This window comes from Pistacia vera, unplaced genomic scaffold (assembly GCF_008641045.1).
Source record: "Pistacia vera cultivar Batoury unplaced genomic scaffold, PisVer_v2 Contig693, whole genome shotgun sequence".
Classification (NCBI taxonomy): Eukaryota; Viridiplantae; Streptophyta; class Magnoliopsida; order Sapindales; family Anacardiaceae; genus Pistacia; species Pistacia vera.
In genome coordinates this window covers 220,283-236,278 of record NW_022196549.1, presented here as the reverse complement: position 1 = coordinate 236,278, position 15,996 = coordinate 220,283, and the positions used below count along the sequence as shown (strand labels likewise).

Below are 15,996 nucleotides of genomic sequence, written 5' to 3'. Positions count from 1 at the left end.
AGGAAACTTGTGTATGCACTTGCTCTAAGAGTAGAGAACTTTGTGGTTGCAACCACTCTAAGGTAGTAGAGAATGAGAAGTGCTAGAGTAGAGAGAATGAGAAGCGCTAGAGTAGAGTGAATGAGAAAAGTATTAGAAATGGTTGATGCTTTGTGATCATCACCTGACAGTTATGAGAATCGGTTGATGCTTTGTGATCATCACCCGATTAGTTATTAGAATCGGGTTGATGCTTTGTGATCATCACCCGATTAGTTATTAGAAACGGGTTGATGCTTGTGATCGTCACCCGAAAGTCATGAGGAACGGGAGGTGCTTTGTGGTCTCTATCCGATAGTTACGAAAACCGGGTAGGTGCTGTGGTCTCCATCCGATGTTACGAAAACGGGTAGGTACTTTGTGATCCCCACTCGGTATTCGCTAAGAACAGGTGGTGCTGTGTGAACTCCACCCGACGTCAGAGAGTGAGATGGTGTTGTGTGAACGCCTTGTGTTAGAGTAGATGCCCTAGAGCCAATAATTATTGTAGAATTGACTCTTTGTATAATGTTCATTAATCAATAAAAGGCATTTTATCTATATTCGCGGAAATCATTATTATTGCAATATGTATTGATATATGTCCTTAGAATGGTAGAGCCGTGACAAGGGTATCAAGTGTTTCAAATCTTGATAGTGAGAACCTATGAGCACATTGATGGCCATTCTAGAAACGTCCGTAGCCCCAGTATTATTCTGAACTAAGGGCACAGATAATACGGTAAGGCTATCATAGTGTTGAACGACCCTGTCGAAAGGCAGTGAATGATCTCACTTGTCAAGGTTGTTTGGTGACAACCTGGTGCACACAGTGGGTGTTTGTTGTAGCGGCATTACACCACAGCAAGTTCACTGGACTGACCCACCAGAGGATTCCATATGGATGGTAACCCCAGTGTCTAGGAAAAATCCTCTAAAGAATGGTGGTGCATGTGATCCTTAGACTTGAGATCACCGAAGTGCCTTGTGCACCGATTGGTGTAGTTTGACACTAGCCTAACGCAGTTCTTTTTAAAGCTGTCAAACGGTGGTGATTGGCTGCATCAAGGAGTGTATCAAGACTATGGTGGATTGACGAGGATTCATCACTCCCGGGTACGGGAGAAAGTTATCTCACGGCACAATTCAGTATATGGCAATGACACTAAAACTGTGGCCAAGTGGGATGAGTTGTTGCTTATCCAGTTTATAATACGGGTCATTCGTCCAGAAACTGAATAATAATATCGAGAGTAACCGAAGGTTGACACTATTTCTATGCCTTCGTCTCATCGAGATAACGTATGATGAAAGGATCGAATTGCACGGTAACCATATCGTTGAAGGTAGCTACTTTGCTGAATCCGAATCTATCGGGTGGCCATGATGCCTTGCTAGGGGCCAATCTGGTCTGTGTATTAGTGAGACGATTAATTGGTGTTAATCGCAATACTATACACTGCCGATATGATGAGGAGCCTAAGGGTCACACACATAGAAGACAATTTAAGATGCAAGAGAAGAAGGGCGTTTTCGTCTTTTAAGGCGAAAGGGTATTTTTTGATATTTCACAGTGCAATTAAATTTGCTGAGGTCGTAGCCTTTATTTAATTTGTTAGAAAAAATTAAATAAGTGAAATTACGTTTAAATATGTGTTCGCACATATTTAATATATTATCATTATGTTAATGTTAATATATATTTAAATATATATTAATTGATTTTAATTGAGATAAGATGGAAAATAAAATAAACCAAATTGGGAGTGTTTGGCAACATGGGGCGTTTGGGTTGGAGCCCAAGCCTATTCCGTATGGGATTAGGGCAAATTGTTTTTTAAGATAAAAGGAAAAGTGTGTGATTTTTAATTAAGGGTTTTTTTTTCTCTTTGAAAACAACACACAGCAGCCCTCTCTTGATCAACATCCCACGGCAGTAACTTTTGAGCCTAAAAATCAATTCAATGATTTTGTTTTTTCTAATCTTGAAGCCAAAGAGGATCTAGCAAATCCTTCTTTGGTCTTGAGATTGTCTTCGTGTGGACTACGCAGATTTGATCCTACACTTGGATCGGTAGAAAACGTTCGTCGAAAAATTTTCAAATTTGGAGGAGCCTTCAACGTGCGTTTGTTTCTCTTAACTCATGTTGAATATTTATGCAGATTTTAATATAAATTGTAAAATCATACCCTTGATCTTGGCTCATGTAAACGATCCTGTTATAATATTTTTGTTTCCGCTGCGTATACGGGACCGTTTACTAACAATTCGGTCGTACCTCCGGTAAGATAAGGCCATGACGTTTAGTAGGAAACAACAGAAAGTGTGAGGAAAGAATTAAGAGAAATACATACGGGGATAAACAGTTAGAGAGTTTACTTACTGAGCATTATTTTGTGCTCACCCCGTTATTTTCCTTTGTGGATGCAAGATCTAGGTGATGATGCAGTCGAAGGGACGTCGACAAGCGAGGAGCAATAGCTACACTGTTTCCCCTGTTTTTGTCTTTTTAAATGGCTTTTTGTAAATGATGCTCTTTGTGTATAAAAGACTTATTACATATAACAAAAAGAAAAGTTTTGGGCCCATTTTCTATTGTTTTTATGCATGCATTGTACTAGTTTACAGTAGTTGTTACAAATACTTCCTGTATTGACTTAGGAACCTCTATGGTTGAGAGATTAGTAGCAAATACTCAAAAATTAGAAAATAAATTGTCATAGGACACAAAATGAGGAATAGGATGTAGAATACAAGACCTAACCCCTTTCCTAAAAGTTATAGGAAGATCAGTATTCGACTTAGACTCACTAGGAGGCAAAATTTTCTTACCTTAAGGCTGTGATTCATTGACTTCTTTTGGTTAGGATGACTTGCCATGTAGATCGTCAGAAGGATTCTCACTGTGAGAATAAACTTTGAGGTCTGGTTGATTTAGCCAAGTCAAACCTCCCCTTGTTTTCATATGTTCCTGAGTCAAAGTGTCAAAATTCTCTTCTACTGTAGAGTTTTCAAGATTTTATGTTCTCATGGAATTAGGACTAGTATTTTCTATTCTGATGGAATTAGGACTGGTAAGAGGCTGAATTTGAGTTAAAGGTGAGTTTTGATTCAGAGGTCTTGGAGTGGATGTAGGATTCTAAGTAGATGTAGGAGTCTAACTTGTGGGAAATGTTATTTCCCAAACACTATCTTCATTATCAATCCGTGATTTCTCCCCCTAAAGAGAGGGTTTGGGAAAATAAGGTTGTGACTAAAAAAAAGGTCACATCTTTAGAGACAAACAATTTCTTCCTTATAGGGCAATAACACTTATATCCTTGTTGATTGGGAGAGTACCCTACAAACACACACTTAATGGCCCTACGATCTAACTTGCCTCTATTATGAGAGTGAACATGAACAAAGGTAGTACACCTAAAGACTTTCAAAGGTAGAGAGTTTAAGGCTCTAAAATCAGGAAATGTCTAAAGAAACATGGAGAGAGGAGTACGGAACTTTAAAATCTTAGTAGACAATCGATTTATCAAATAAGTTGCTATCAGGACTGCCTTCCCCCCACAAATAATTAGGCATGTTCATGGTGAACATAAGTGCTTGGGCAACCTCTAAAAGGTGCCTTCTTTTCCTTTCTGCAGTACCACTCTGTTGTGGGCTATCTACACAAGAACTTTGGTGTATTATTTCATGACTGAGCAAATAGTTTCCCAGGCTAGAATGGAAGTACTTCCTACCATTATCTGTTCTTAGGACTTGAATATGTGTGTGAAACTAATTCTTAACCATGGAATGGATATTCTGGAAGACTCTACCTATTTCAATTTTTCTTTCATAAGGTAAACCTAACATAGTCTAGTGTGATCATCAGTGAAAGTAATAAACCATTTTGATTCAACAATATTTTTAACTCTAGATGGTCCCCAAATATCACTATAAATTATAGAAAAAGCCCTAGAACTCTTGTATTGTTTAGCTGGAATCATTGATCTAGTATGTCTTGCAATTTGGCAGATTTCACACTCAAATAATACTGGATTTTTATTTCTGAATACACAGGAAACAATCTTTATAAATAAGGGAAACTAGGGTGACCAAATCGGTGATGCCACAACATTATTTCTAAATTACAGGACATAGAGATAGAATTACACCTAGATATTATAGCTTGATTATTCTCAGAATCCTTGGCATCAAAATGGTAGAATCCTCCTTTTTCTCTAGCATTGCCAATCATCTTGCCCAAGAGAGAGTCCTGAAATTCACAGTGAGAAGAAGAAAAATTAACTACACAGTTTAAGTCCTTAGTCAATTTGCTAATAGAGAGGATATTACAAGCCAGATTAGGCACATGAAGTACAGATTGTAGACAAAGATTTTCAGATAGTTTGACAATCCCTTTACCATCTAGTTTTGATAAAGAACCATTAGCTGTTCTAACCCTTAGATTACCATAACATGGGCTATAGGTTATGAACATACTTGAGTTACCTGACATATAATTCGAGGCCCTTGAATCTATAACCCAAGAACTGGTTGTTCCTTCACTGGTATGCAAAGTTGTGAGGGAATTACCAGTCTCAGCAAATGAATAGGAGTGATTAGAAGAACTAGAATTGGACTGATTGAATATTTCCTATAAGTGTTCCAACTGTTCTTTGCTGAATGGTACAGACCTTGGATAATCTCTAGATTCCTCTATCCCAACATGAAATCCCTTGCCTCCAGCTTTATTAATCTTCCAATTGGTTGGCCTGCCATGTAGTTTCCAGCAGGTAGCCTTGGTATGCTTTGGCCGATGACAATACTTACACCAAATTTTATCTTTTTCTCCTCTTTTTTGCATCCTCTACTCTCCATTAGACCTGGTATGATTATCCCAACCCTTTGAAACCAAAGCTGAAGACTTTGATGGTGTGCTTAAACTGTTGGATCCTACTAATTCACCCATCTTCACTTTCCTCCTACTTTCTTCTCTTCTAACCTCTGCAAATACTTCCCTTATAGAAGGTTGAGATTCTTTTCCGAAGACCTTACCCCTTGCTTCATCTAGTTCCTTATTCAAACCTACAAGGAACTAAAACACCTTCTTTTTTTCTAACATTTTTGTGTATTTGGCAGTATCCAAAAAACAACTCTAATTTGCTTCAAAGAACAAGTCTAGCTCTTGCCACAATTTAGCCAAAACACTATAGTATTGAGTTACAGTCATGTTCCTTTGTTTGGTCTCTCTCAATCGAGACTTCAACTCAAATATCTGTGTTGAGTTCCCCACATCAGAGTATGTTTCCTTTGCAACTTTCCAAATATCCTTTGCAATGGGAACAAACAGGTACAATTGACCAATCTCCTCTTCCATGGAATTGATTAACCATCCCATCAATGTACTATTCTCAACATCCCATTTTTGGTATGTTAGATCATCTTCTTGTGGGGCTTTAATCGTGCCAGTCAAGTAGCCTAGTTTACCTCTTCCTCGAACCATCAACTTCACCGCTTGAGACCATGATACATAATTCTTTCCATTCAGTTTGTGAACACTAATCTGGATTGAATTATTATCATTATTACCTAAAGAAAATAGGATTTCTGGTTGTCCAGATCTCATATTTGAGGAGGCTGGAATTTCATGGGATGAAGGATTGGAGGATGAATCTCGAACAAGTGGACTTTGGCTTTTGCCTTTTCTCTCACCAGTCATGGCAGTTTTCACCATTAGTATAGCCAGAGGAACCTGGCTCTGATACCATGAAATCATGATGAAAACACCTGATAATTTTTGTTATTATATTCTACTTTAGCATAGGTTACAGCAGTCTAGTTATATAGACTTTATTAGGATATCTTGATGCTCTTAGGTCCAGGATTATCCCTTTATTTAAACAGATAAAAGTAAGATAAATCTAAAGTTTAAAAACTCTTACTATCGTCATCAAGAACTTCTACAACCCTGATCCAAAGGCACCCAAAACTATAATATATTACTGGGATGAGCTTTAAACAGACCGGTCCAAAAAACCAGTCCGGTTCAACTAAAATTACCGGGTTTCAATGTAAGATTTAGCGGGAAAACTATTTAAACTTTATTATTTTTAATATAATTGGCGCCAAGAAAGTAAAAACAAAACACTTAAAACCCTAAAAATTCGAAAATCAAAAAAAAAAAAAAATCGAGGAATCAATCTCGAAACCATAGCATTGATGCAACCCAAAATCAATTCCTTCTTCAAGCCCTCTTCTTCTTCTTCTAGTTTGCCTGAGCCAAAATCTCAAGACCCAACTCCGATTCCGGAGGAAGAAGACGATGAATTGGCGATTTGGGAGAAGAAACAGCATGTATTTGTCAATACTTACAAGCGTAGAGCTAAAAAGTTTGATGGGTATGGATTTTATTTTACTTTTTACGGTAGTTTACTTGTGGGTTTTTGTCTTGGTTTGGTAGGTGTGAGTTGGGTTTTGTTTGGTTTCTTAGAAAATTGAGGAAAATTGAAGAACTGGAATTATACTTTATTTTAGTTAAATAAAGAAATTTAATGTTGTCATTATAATTTTTTTTATGTTGCTTTTGGTTTTAATTGTGCTCAATAAATTATATTTGGCTCACTTGAGTGGCAATTTCAATTGTTTGTATGATCTAAATTCTAAATAATGATATTCTATATTTGTTTAGTGGTTTTCTCCTTTTAACTTCAATTAATGGAGTCAATTCTGATTTGTTGACATGAGTTTGGATTGATTCTGAATTTTTTTTTTGAAAGAAAAAAAATAAAAAAGAAGTGAAATTTATATAGAGTGGGCATGTTTGATAGCGTTAAATGTGAAACTTGAAACAACATAAATTTTAATATAGAACATAAACCTTGTAATATTGAAATGTCAAATATGATGTTTTAGAATCAATACTTTCCGGTTTTGGATTGTTCTCGGCTCTAGAGATTTACTGTTTATATTACTATAAGACTTTGGGATTACTTACTTTTTCGGGGGTTTTCATTTTAGGGCTCCATTTGAGGGTGGAAGAAGTGAGGTAAATGAAAGTTCAAATTTTGATACATTGAAGCAGCCTGAATCACTGGATTTGAGTTTGAAACCGCAGTTGACAGCTTGTGGAAGAACACTAAACAAGAAGAGAAGCTATGCACAGTTCCATCTAGAATTAGGCCAATCTGATTTTTTTCTTCACATATGTTCCACATGTGGAATCCAGTATGCTGCTGGTGATGAAGAAGATGAAAAGGATCACAAGACATTTCACAAGAATTACACACATGGGGTTCAATTCAAGGTTCATTTTTAGAATCCTTTGTGCTCACTTCTGTTTGTTTCATTTGTTTTAATGTCTGTTTGATCAAATTGTTGTTGTAATTTTATCAGGGTTGGCGCAACGAACGGGTAGTTCATATGCCTAGTGTTGAAAGGGGGCACATCGTTTTGGTGCTAGATTGTGACTCTCCTGCTCAGAGGAATAAGGTTAAGTTTTTCATTTTGATTTTAATATTTTTAATTCATGGTTAATGGGTGGAGCTGCTCTTATTGATTTACAAGTGGTACAGCTGATATTGGTTGGGGATGTTAATGGTGATTCCACTGGATTGGCAGGTTCAGGAGGTTGTGAAGATGATGGAGATTGAACTAGGTGAAGGATGGATCTTTCATAAGCTCTGCAAGGTATCCTGATTATATTCACAGTTGAAATATTTTATGAACTAGTTATCCATAACCCAAAGTTTCTCCAAAATTTTGTAAATGGTTCTTTATAATATTTGAATACTATATAATATAGGCTTTTGGTCTCCACAAAGTTTGTTTCCAATAGCATTCCTTATTAATTCCTTATTAACTGACTGACACTATTCTTTTTCTAAATTTTGTTGCTGTTATTGGCTTTCAAGTAAAAGTGCTACTATATAATCCAAATTCTTCAGTTTTAAGAGTTGATAACTTCTGGAGTTTCAGTTCTGTTGCTTGGGTTAAATTGATTTTTTGACACCATTCTGATAAATTTTCTTTGCAGGTGTATCTGTTTATTTCCTCTCAGAGGGTTGCCGGTTGTCTAATTGCCGAACCAATAAGAGAAGCATTCAAAGTTCTATCATGCTTAGTCGGCGAAAGAACTGATGACACTAACACAAGAGAAACGAGATCAAACTCAACCACCCTCAAATTTGGGAAAATTTTATTACAAAGGGAAGTCATGAAAAGAACCCCTTCTGTTAATTGTCCTGATCTACTAAATGGAAATCACAATGGAGCAATTGTCTGTGAAAAGGAAGCCATACCTGCTGTTTGTGGCATCAGAGCCATATGGGTCACTCCTTCTAACAGAAGAAAAGGCATTGCTACTCAATTGCTGGATGCTGTCAGGTAAATCCAAACATTCTTTTGTCAATCATTATCTCCTTTGTTCTTGATATATCTCTTTGGATATTTGGGGAACTCTTCTCCTACTAAGGCTGATTGATATTTATGAATATTTATATAAAGCCCTTATTGTCATCCATATACGAAGGTCAATCTTGCCACCTCAAAGTTGAAAATTTTAATGATACCACTTAACGCAAATAAAGCCAGAATATTTAGCAACCTAGTAACATAGTATTAAATAAATTTGATTGGTGAACTTTATAAAAGACCTCAGAATTTCTTGCATCAAGAGTGCACTTGATGCCTATACTTTGTGGTTGAATGAAAAGCTTGATTTGGTTGCTTTTTCTTATGCAATAATCAATTTGGTTTACTTTGGATATTATCTTATTTCTTTCTTATAAATGCAGGAGAAGTTTTTGCACGGGATTTATTCTTGAAAAATCTAAGTTAGCATTCTCTCAACCTAGTGTATCCGGGACGGCGTTGGCGTCAAATTATTTCGATACTGAAACTTTCTTGGTATACAAGGCTGAAGAATCAGGATGTTAGATACTACAACCTCACTTTTTTAACAGATGTATTATCCAGTGTCATTTTTTTTTTTTTTTTGTGGGTGCTGATTCTGTCTGGTTTATAAAATTGATAAACAATGGTCTGTATTTCATTTACTGTCGCATTAGCCTGCTGTATGAGATTGAGTAAAAGATTTTGAATTCACTGGCTGAAATAGACAATTTTGTTAGCATGGCTATTGTTGCATTTAGTTTGCGTTTGTTAGCTTCTGTTTAGGGGCATTTGGATTGATGGTCAAAATGAGAGTTGACCAACAATTCAATGGTTTACCTGTCCCGGTAATCTTACCAGAGCCGTTAAAGTCACCAGACTAGTCTCTTATTTCATTGGCTTTACCTTCTTATAGTTTGTCGAGTAGAAAGGAGAACACTGGACTACCGTCTTAGACAGACCTTCAAAGTTTGAAACCGTATTACTAATACCTCTTTGCCTTATTAAGTATTAACCGCATTCTCTAAGTTTGAAAACTCTATCATTGAGACCCTTTGCCATTAACTCTTTAACTTTATTGTTAGGATTAAATGAGTAAATCATCTTATTACCTCTCTTAAAAATGATTTTGAAATATACATCCTTCTCATTGAAAGGTTGAGTTTCAAAATTTATACACTATTTCTTTTATGAGTTTTTTTTTTTTAATAGTAAAACCCCATGTGTTTACCTTTTATTGTAGTGAGCATTTGCTGGTTTTAGAAATGCAATCTTAACCCTTATTATGTGTTTGGCCTTTTCGTAGTGAGCACTTATTGGTTTCAGAATTGCAACCTTAACTCTCGTGTGTTTCGCCTTTTCTGTAGTAAGCATCTACTAGTTTCATAAATACAACCTTAACCCTAGTGTGTTTGTTCTTTTTTATAGTTAACACCCACTAGTTTCAAAAATACAACTTTAACACACATGAGTTTGGCCTTTTTTGTAGTGGCACCCACTGATTTCAGAAATGCGATTCTAACTTCCATTTTTTACGTATCGTTAGGTTATTATGTTTAAGTTTGTGAGGAAGAGACGTTTTTATTATTCATCCAAGTTTAATCAATCTAACATTCAAAACCTATAAACAATGTTAAGAGGTTAATATATATTTTTAAAGCTAAATTGATGAAATTGTTGATAAATTTGAAGGTTGAATTGATGATCTTTCCAAAACCAACATGTGCTCACTACAAAAAAAGACTAACCACACGAGGGTTTAGGGCCACATTTCCAAAACCAAAGAGTGGTCACTAAAAAAAAAAAAAAAAAAAAAAAAAAAAAAAAAAAAAAAAAAAACAAATCACAAGAGGGTTAGGATAGCATTTCTTAAACTAGTGGGTGTTTACCACAAAAAACTAAAACAAACGATTTACTGAAAAACCCTTTCTTTTTTAAAAGAAAACAAAATTCATAAAACTTCTTATAAAACCAAAGTTATCATTTTATCCCTGCATCTCTAAAGAACTCTTTATATGACTTAAACTCTTTATTATAAAGAGTTTATCTATAAAAAAAAAAAAGTCCAATAAACTCTTTATTCTTTAAATATAAATTAAGAGTGAATTTAACTCTCCACATATGGAGAGTCAAATTGCACTCTATCCTAATTTTAAATAATAAATTACATGTTTCTATCAAGGTTTTAAAATCTGGATCGACCCGGCCAGTTTAACCGGTTCGACTGGGAGTCGGTGGCTTAACCGGGCTGGTCAAGGTAGAAAACCAAGAATGAGAATTAACCCGTTTTGACCCCGGTTTTACTGTAGCGACCCATCAGTCCAACCGGATTTGTTAACTCAAATTCCTAAGTTCTGAGATTCAAATCCCTTTTACAGTTTTCAATTAAAGACATGAGGCTAATCAACCCAAAAAAATAATACTAATTATTGGATAAGTACACTCATGATGAAGGGGCGTGAGAAGTGGAAACTGCCAAAGGCAGTTTCTCACGAACCGCTCCCATATAAAAAAAAAAAAGTTTTTCCTTTTAGTAAGGGTTACTCACTGTTACTCAAAAATGCGCAAAAGGAAAAATACACACACTCTCTCTCTCTCTCTCTAAAATTGGAAAAGAAAAATACTCTTCGTGGTTTTCTTCCAGATTCAATTTTTTGCTTCAAAGATAAGGAGAAGGCGTATTTATGCTGTGTAAATTTATTGTAGTTCGTTTATATACAAATGTGATTGCAATGGGTGACTATGATCTTGGGATTACCTTAGGATATATGTTATTCTGTGTTATTTCCAACATTGATATCACAGCATTTGGTTTATATATTGTTTTAAAATTCGTACTATTAAAGCATGTTGTTTGTTGAATAATGCAGTTCTGAATTTTGAATTTTTGTGCGTAAAAAGTTGTCGTTTCGGTTATAATAATTACACTATTAGATTCCTTATGAAATTATGAAGAAAATGGCTTTCGAATCATAAAAAATGGAGTTAAAATGACTTAGATATGCCTCTTTAAAGTTTCGTGTTTCGTATGGGTTGATTTCCAGGTCGGGTATTCAGTTGCAGACCTAGACAGAGGTTGAAGACGACAAGGACCGACATGTCGTTTTGAATCCAACCTTATAAATGGCAAGTCGTTTTATTTTATTTCATTTTAATAAAAAATCATGCAAACAGGCGTGGTTGGTGAGACTTAAACCCAAATCTCCAAGGATAAAAGCCCAATTCCCTAACCATTGGGCTATTTTTGTTTTGTGTTAAATATACTGACAAACCCAATATATTCCTTTCCAGCCCAACCCACTAACCAAAATAAAAATGGGTCAAGTGGACCCACAGACCCGACCCATATGACCAAACGGGTTAGTCAAACCCGACACATAAGGTCAGACGGGTCAGTCAAACCCAGTCAACGCCTGACCCATAAGACTAAACGGGTTAGTCAAACCCAGTCAACACCTGACCAGTGAAGTCAAACAAGTCAACAGGTCAAAATCGGGTCAAGATTGACCCGGTTAAATGTGAAACGAGTTGACCTGACCCGAATCTGTGGGAGGCCGTGGGAGCTCCCGCCAGGGCGTGAGGGCGCGTGGCTTCTCTGGGCGGCACGTGGGGGCGCGTGAAGTATTCTAAATTTTTTTTGTTTTGCTGTAAAGAATAAAATGCACACTTGGTATATTGTTATGAGTCTAATTTTTGTTATTAAGCCATAAACACGTATATATATTATTTATCAAATATAGTCAACCTTTATTTGATAAATAAATAGTTTTTTTTTTTTTTGTATTTGTTACAGAAAAATGTTACGTTATAAATGTGCAATGGTTGCTAGAACACCCGCTCAAAAGGAAAGGGTTATGAACATGATTAGAACTCTACAAACTCACACATTGATATTAAGAGACACAAAGGATAAGTTGGTGCAACTCGTAAATCATTTCATTCATGTGAATGAAAAGATTTAGGAAATTATCTGGATAGGGGGATTAAAGGAAGATGAGTCAAAATACAAAGTCCTAAGAGAGACTCTTGGTTACCCTAATGTAGTTGGTCTCCTTGATATGGTTTGGAACAAGCTGAAAATTCAAAAATTTAAAGATGACAATAAAAATTATAGACGTTTAGTCAACAACTACATCAAGGAGTACATAGATTGAGGTGCCAAAAAGACAGTTGGTGCATCTATAGGAGTCTCCACTCGTAAAGGACATCACAAGAAACTGGGAGTTCCCTTGCCTAGGGTTAATTACAAGTTAGATAAAGACCTTAGGATAAGGATTATCAGATCCTTCCCAGTTTTAAGAATGTGTAAATACACTTAATTTTTTTTTGGGACATTGTTTGTTTAATTTCATTACATGTTGAATTCTATTTACATAATGGAATTAGTTTTATTTATTTATTTATTTATTTTATTAAAATTTTATGTGAATTTATGTTGAATTATATTTATATGATTGTGTCTAAATATAATTTTATAATTGCAATTAATTATATCTATGATAATTGGAAATTGGAATTTTGGATGATGATTGTGACATTGTTAACTTTTGATTCCAAATCTAATATACAATTATTATTGATATAATTAATTAAATGTATATGTATGTTCCTAGTATTAAATAACATGCATTATCCACGTGTAATTTTTTTTAGAAATGGCATATGCATCTAAGAACATTGTCGCCGAACTTAATAAAGGAGAAAAAATTAACGGTGACAATTATGAGATATGGAGCATGAAAATCCAATATGTTTTGGAAGAACAAGAGGTTCTTGAAGCTTTTACTACAACCATGGAAGAGTCTGAAGAAGGAGTCACGACTCAACATAGACGAGACCGTGCAACTTATGACATATGGAAGAAGAAGAAGAATTCCACTGCTCGCATCACTTTGTTGAGCAGCATGGACAATGATCTCATGAAAAAGTACAGGGATTACGAGTTAGCAAAGGACATGTGGTCCGCCCTTGTTACAAAGTTTGGCGGTACGTCCATTACCAAACTCCGGTTACTCACTATCAAGTTTGACACATATAAAAAGAAGCTTGAACATACTATGAGAGTACATTTACAGCATTTGTCAAACATGATAAGTGAGTTAAGAGATACAGGTCATGTCCTAACTGATGAACAACAGGTTCAAGCTATCATAAGATCATTGTCTCAAAATTGGGAACATATGAAAATACACCTTACCCACAATGAGGGCATCAGAAATTTAGAAGATGCCATACACTATTTGGAACTGGAAGAAGATCGCCTTAATGCGAGTAAGGCAAATACTGATGTGTATATGGCTGGTTCCAGTTCACATGGTGGGAATGGATTTAAACGTAAATTCCAAGGTGGATCCCAAAGAAAAGGCAATACTGATAAGGCTCTAGGGAAGAAGAGAAAAATTTTTAAATACAGGAAAGGAAAGCATCCTGCCAAGAAGAGAAATATGGCAAAGGTGAAATGCTATAACTGTGGTAACAAGGGACATTTTGCTTGCGATTGTAGTGAGCCGAAGAAGGTAAATTACTTGTTTGCACAAGTAAGTTATATAATGTTTCCAGTTCTGTTTTTCTAACTGAATCTCATCCTTTGTGGACGGTAGATTCAGCAACAACAGACCGCATAGCGAAAGACATGAGTGCTTTTGTGGAATTTCGACGAATACTACGGGAAACAAAATGGATATATGTAGGTAACAATTCAAAAGTGGATGTTAAAGGGATCGGCACATGCAAATTGATCATGCGTGGAGGTCGAATCCTATACCTACATGACGTGTTATATGCACCCGATATTCGTCGAAATTTGATTTTCGTATTAGAATTGTTAAATTGGTTTTAATTTAAACTTTTCCAGTACTGTGTCCATTTATTTTTGGACACAACATACTATGGTTGTGATATATTTCGGATGGTTTTTAGTACTTGACGTTGCTTATAATTATAGTAATTTTGTTTTTCCTTTATACATCTTCTAATAATGATGATGTGAATATATAGCATGCACGGCTTGGCCATTTGGCAACAAAGAATGAATATACTCACAAGAGAAGGCTTGTTAGGATCCTTAACAAAAGTAGACTTGACTACTTGTGAACATTTCCTAGTTGGAAAAACAGCAAGAAAACCATTTGGAAAAGCGATAAGAGCTGAAGTTCCATTGCAACTAATTCATTCTGACATATGTCACCAATGATGTGAGGGCTAGACATGGGGTGTTTTTTCATCACATTATAGATGATTCACTCGATATGGTATGTTTCTTGATTTCTCAAAAATCAAAAGCTTTATAATGCTTTCAGAAGTTTAAAAACTTAGTTGAGAATCAATTAGATAAAAAGATAAAGTTCTACAAACCATACGAGGAAGTGAATATTTATCTAATCAGTTCAGAAATTTTTGTGATGAAATGGGAATAGAACATCAATTAAACTATCCCCGAACTCTGCAAAAAAATGGTGTTTGAGAAGAAGAAACAGAACCCTATTGAGATGGTGAGGTCTATGATGGCACAGCAAACTTGCCCATCACTTTTTGGGGTGATGCCTTATTGACTGCCAATATATCCTCAATCGAGTACCATCCAAATCTATTACTACTACACCACATGAGTTATGGACAAATCCAAAACCCGATTTGAGTCTCCTAAAGCCATGGGGATGTGCTACCTATGTTGATGATCCTTCCCATAAATATGGAAAATTAGGTCCAAGGGGGAAGAAATGTATCTTTATAAGATACTCAAAACATTCAAAGGGATACGTCTTCATAGGAGAACAAGAAAGTGGTAGCATCACTGAGTTTGAATCACGAGATGTCACATTCTTAGAAACCGATTTTCCTAAGAGGGCGAGATAGGTAAAACTTGTTTATATGAAACACAAGACTAAGGCAATTCTGTTGCCGACAATCGGTTGGTATACTACATCCCAGTGGGAGCAATGGAAGTTGATGAATCAGTTTCAAATCCTCATCATTCCCTACTGGCGATCCAATATGCTAGTGGGTCCAAGTGGGAGTAAAACCAATCAATCTCCAAACGTCGATCAAACAGGAAACAAGTTCCACGTCGACAATTTGAGATTGAGGGGGAAATTTCTGTTACTCATATAGATGACGAAGAGCCAAGGAATGTAAATGAGGCTTTCAATTGCCTTCTAAGAAAAATGGATGAAAGTAATGGAAGAAGAATTAGAGTCTATGAAATCAAACAAGTATGGGAATTGGTTGATTTACCAAAAGGACGCAAAGCCATTGGGAACAAGTGAGTTCTCAAAATCAAGCGTAAATCTGATGGCAGTATTGAAAGATACAAAGCTCGCTTAGTCGCGAAGGGGTATACACAACAAGAAGGAATAGATTATGAAGAAACTTTTTCACCTATTGTGCGGTTTACCTCAGTTCGACTATTCTAGCTATAGTTGCTAGCATGGATCTTGAATTGCATCAAATGGATGTAAAGACTACTTTTCTCAATAGGAATTACAAGAAGAAATCTATATGGACCACAACAATAGGTTATATTAGAGAGGTCAAGAACATAAAGTGTGTAGACTTTAAAGTCAATTTATGGCCTCAAGTAGTCCTCTAGACAGTGGTATATTCGATTTCAT

At 35.8% G+C, this 15,996-nt stretch overlaps 1 protein-coding gene across 1 annotated transcript; it reads left to right on the top strand.

Annotated features, from left to right (window-relative positions):
- Window positions 1–6,133: 6,133 nt before the first annotated feature.
- On the top strand, window positions 6,134–9,124 carry LOC116113972 (protein CHROMOSOME TRANSMISSION FIDELITY 7). The gene is made up of 6 exons (XM_031400120.1): window positions 6,134–6,396; window positions 7,016–7,301; window positions 7,391–7,486; window positions 7,616–7,684; window positions 8,031–8,380; window positions 8,791–9,124. Exons 1-6 carry the CDS (start codon window positions 6,218–6,220, stop codon window positions 8,930–8,932), a joined length of 1,122 nt encoding a protein of 373 aa, XP_031255980.1. The 5' UTR covers window positions 6,134–6,217; the 3' UTR covers window positions 8,933–9,124.
- The last annotated feature ends 6,872 nt before the right edge of the window (window positions 9,125–15,996 follow it).

What these genes read in the sequence shown, in the direction of transcription:
- LOC116113972 (XM_031400120.1), top strand. Translation starts at nt 6,218, where the DNA reads ATGCAACCCAAAATCAATTCCTTCTTCAAGCCCTCTTCTTCTTCTTCT. An exon ending in CACATGGGGTTCAATTCAAG is followed by an intron (nt 7,302 to 7,390) that starts GTTCATTTTTAG and finishes TAATTTTATCAG; the next exon opens with GGTTGGCGCAACGAACGGGT. An exon ending in CTCCTGCTCAGAGGAATAAG is followed by an intron (nt 7,487 to 7,615) that starts GTTAAGTTTTTC and finishes CTGGATTGGCAG; the next exon opens with GTTCAGGAGGTTGTGAAGAT.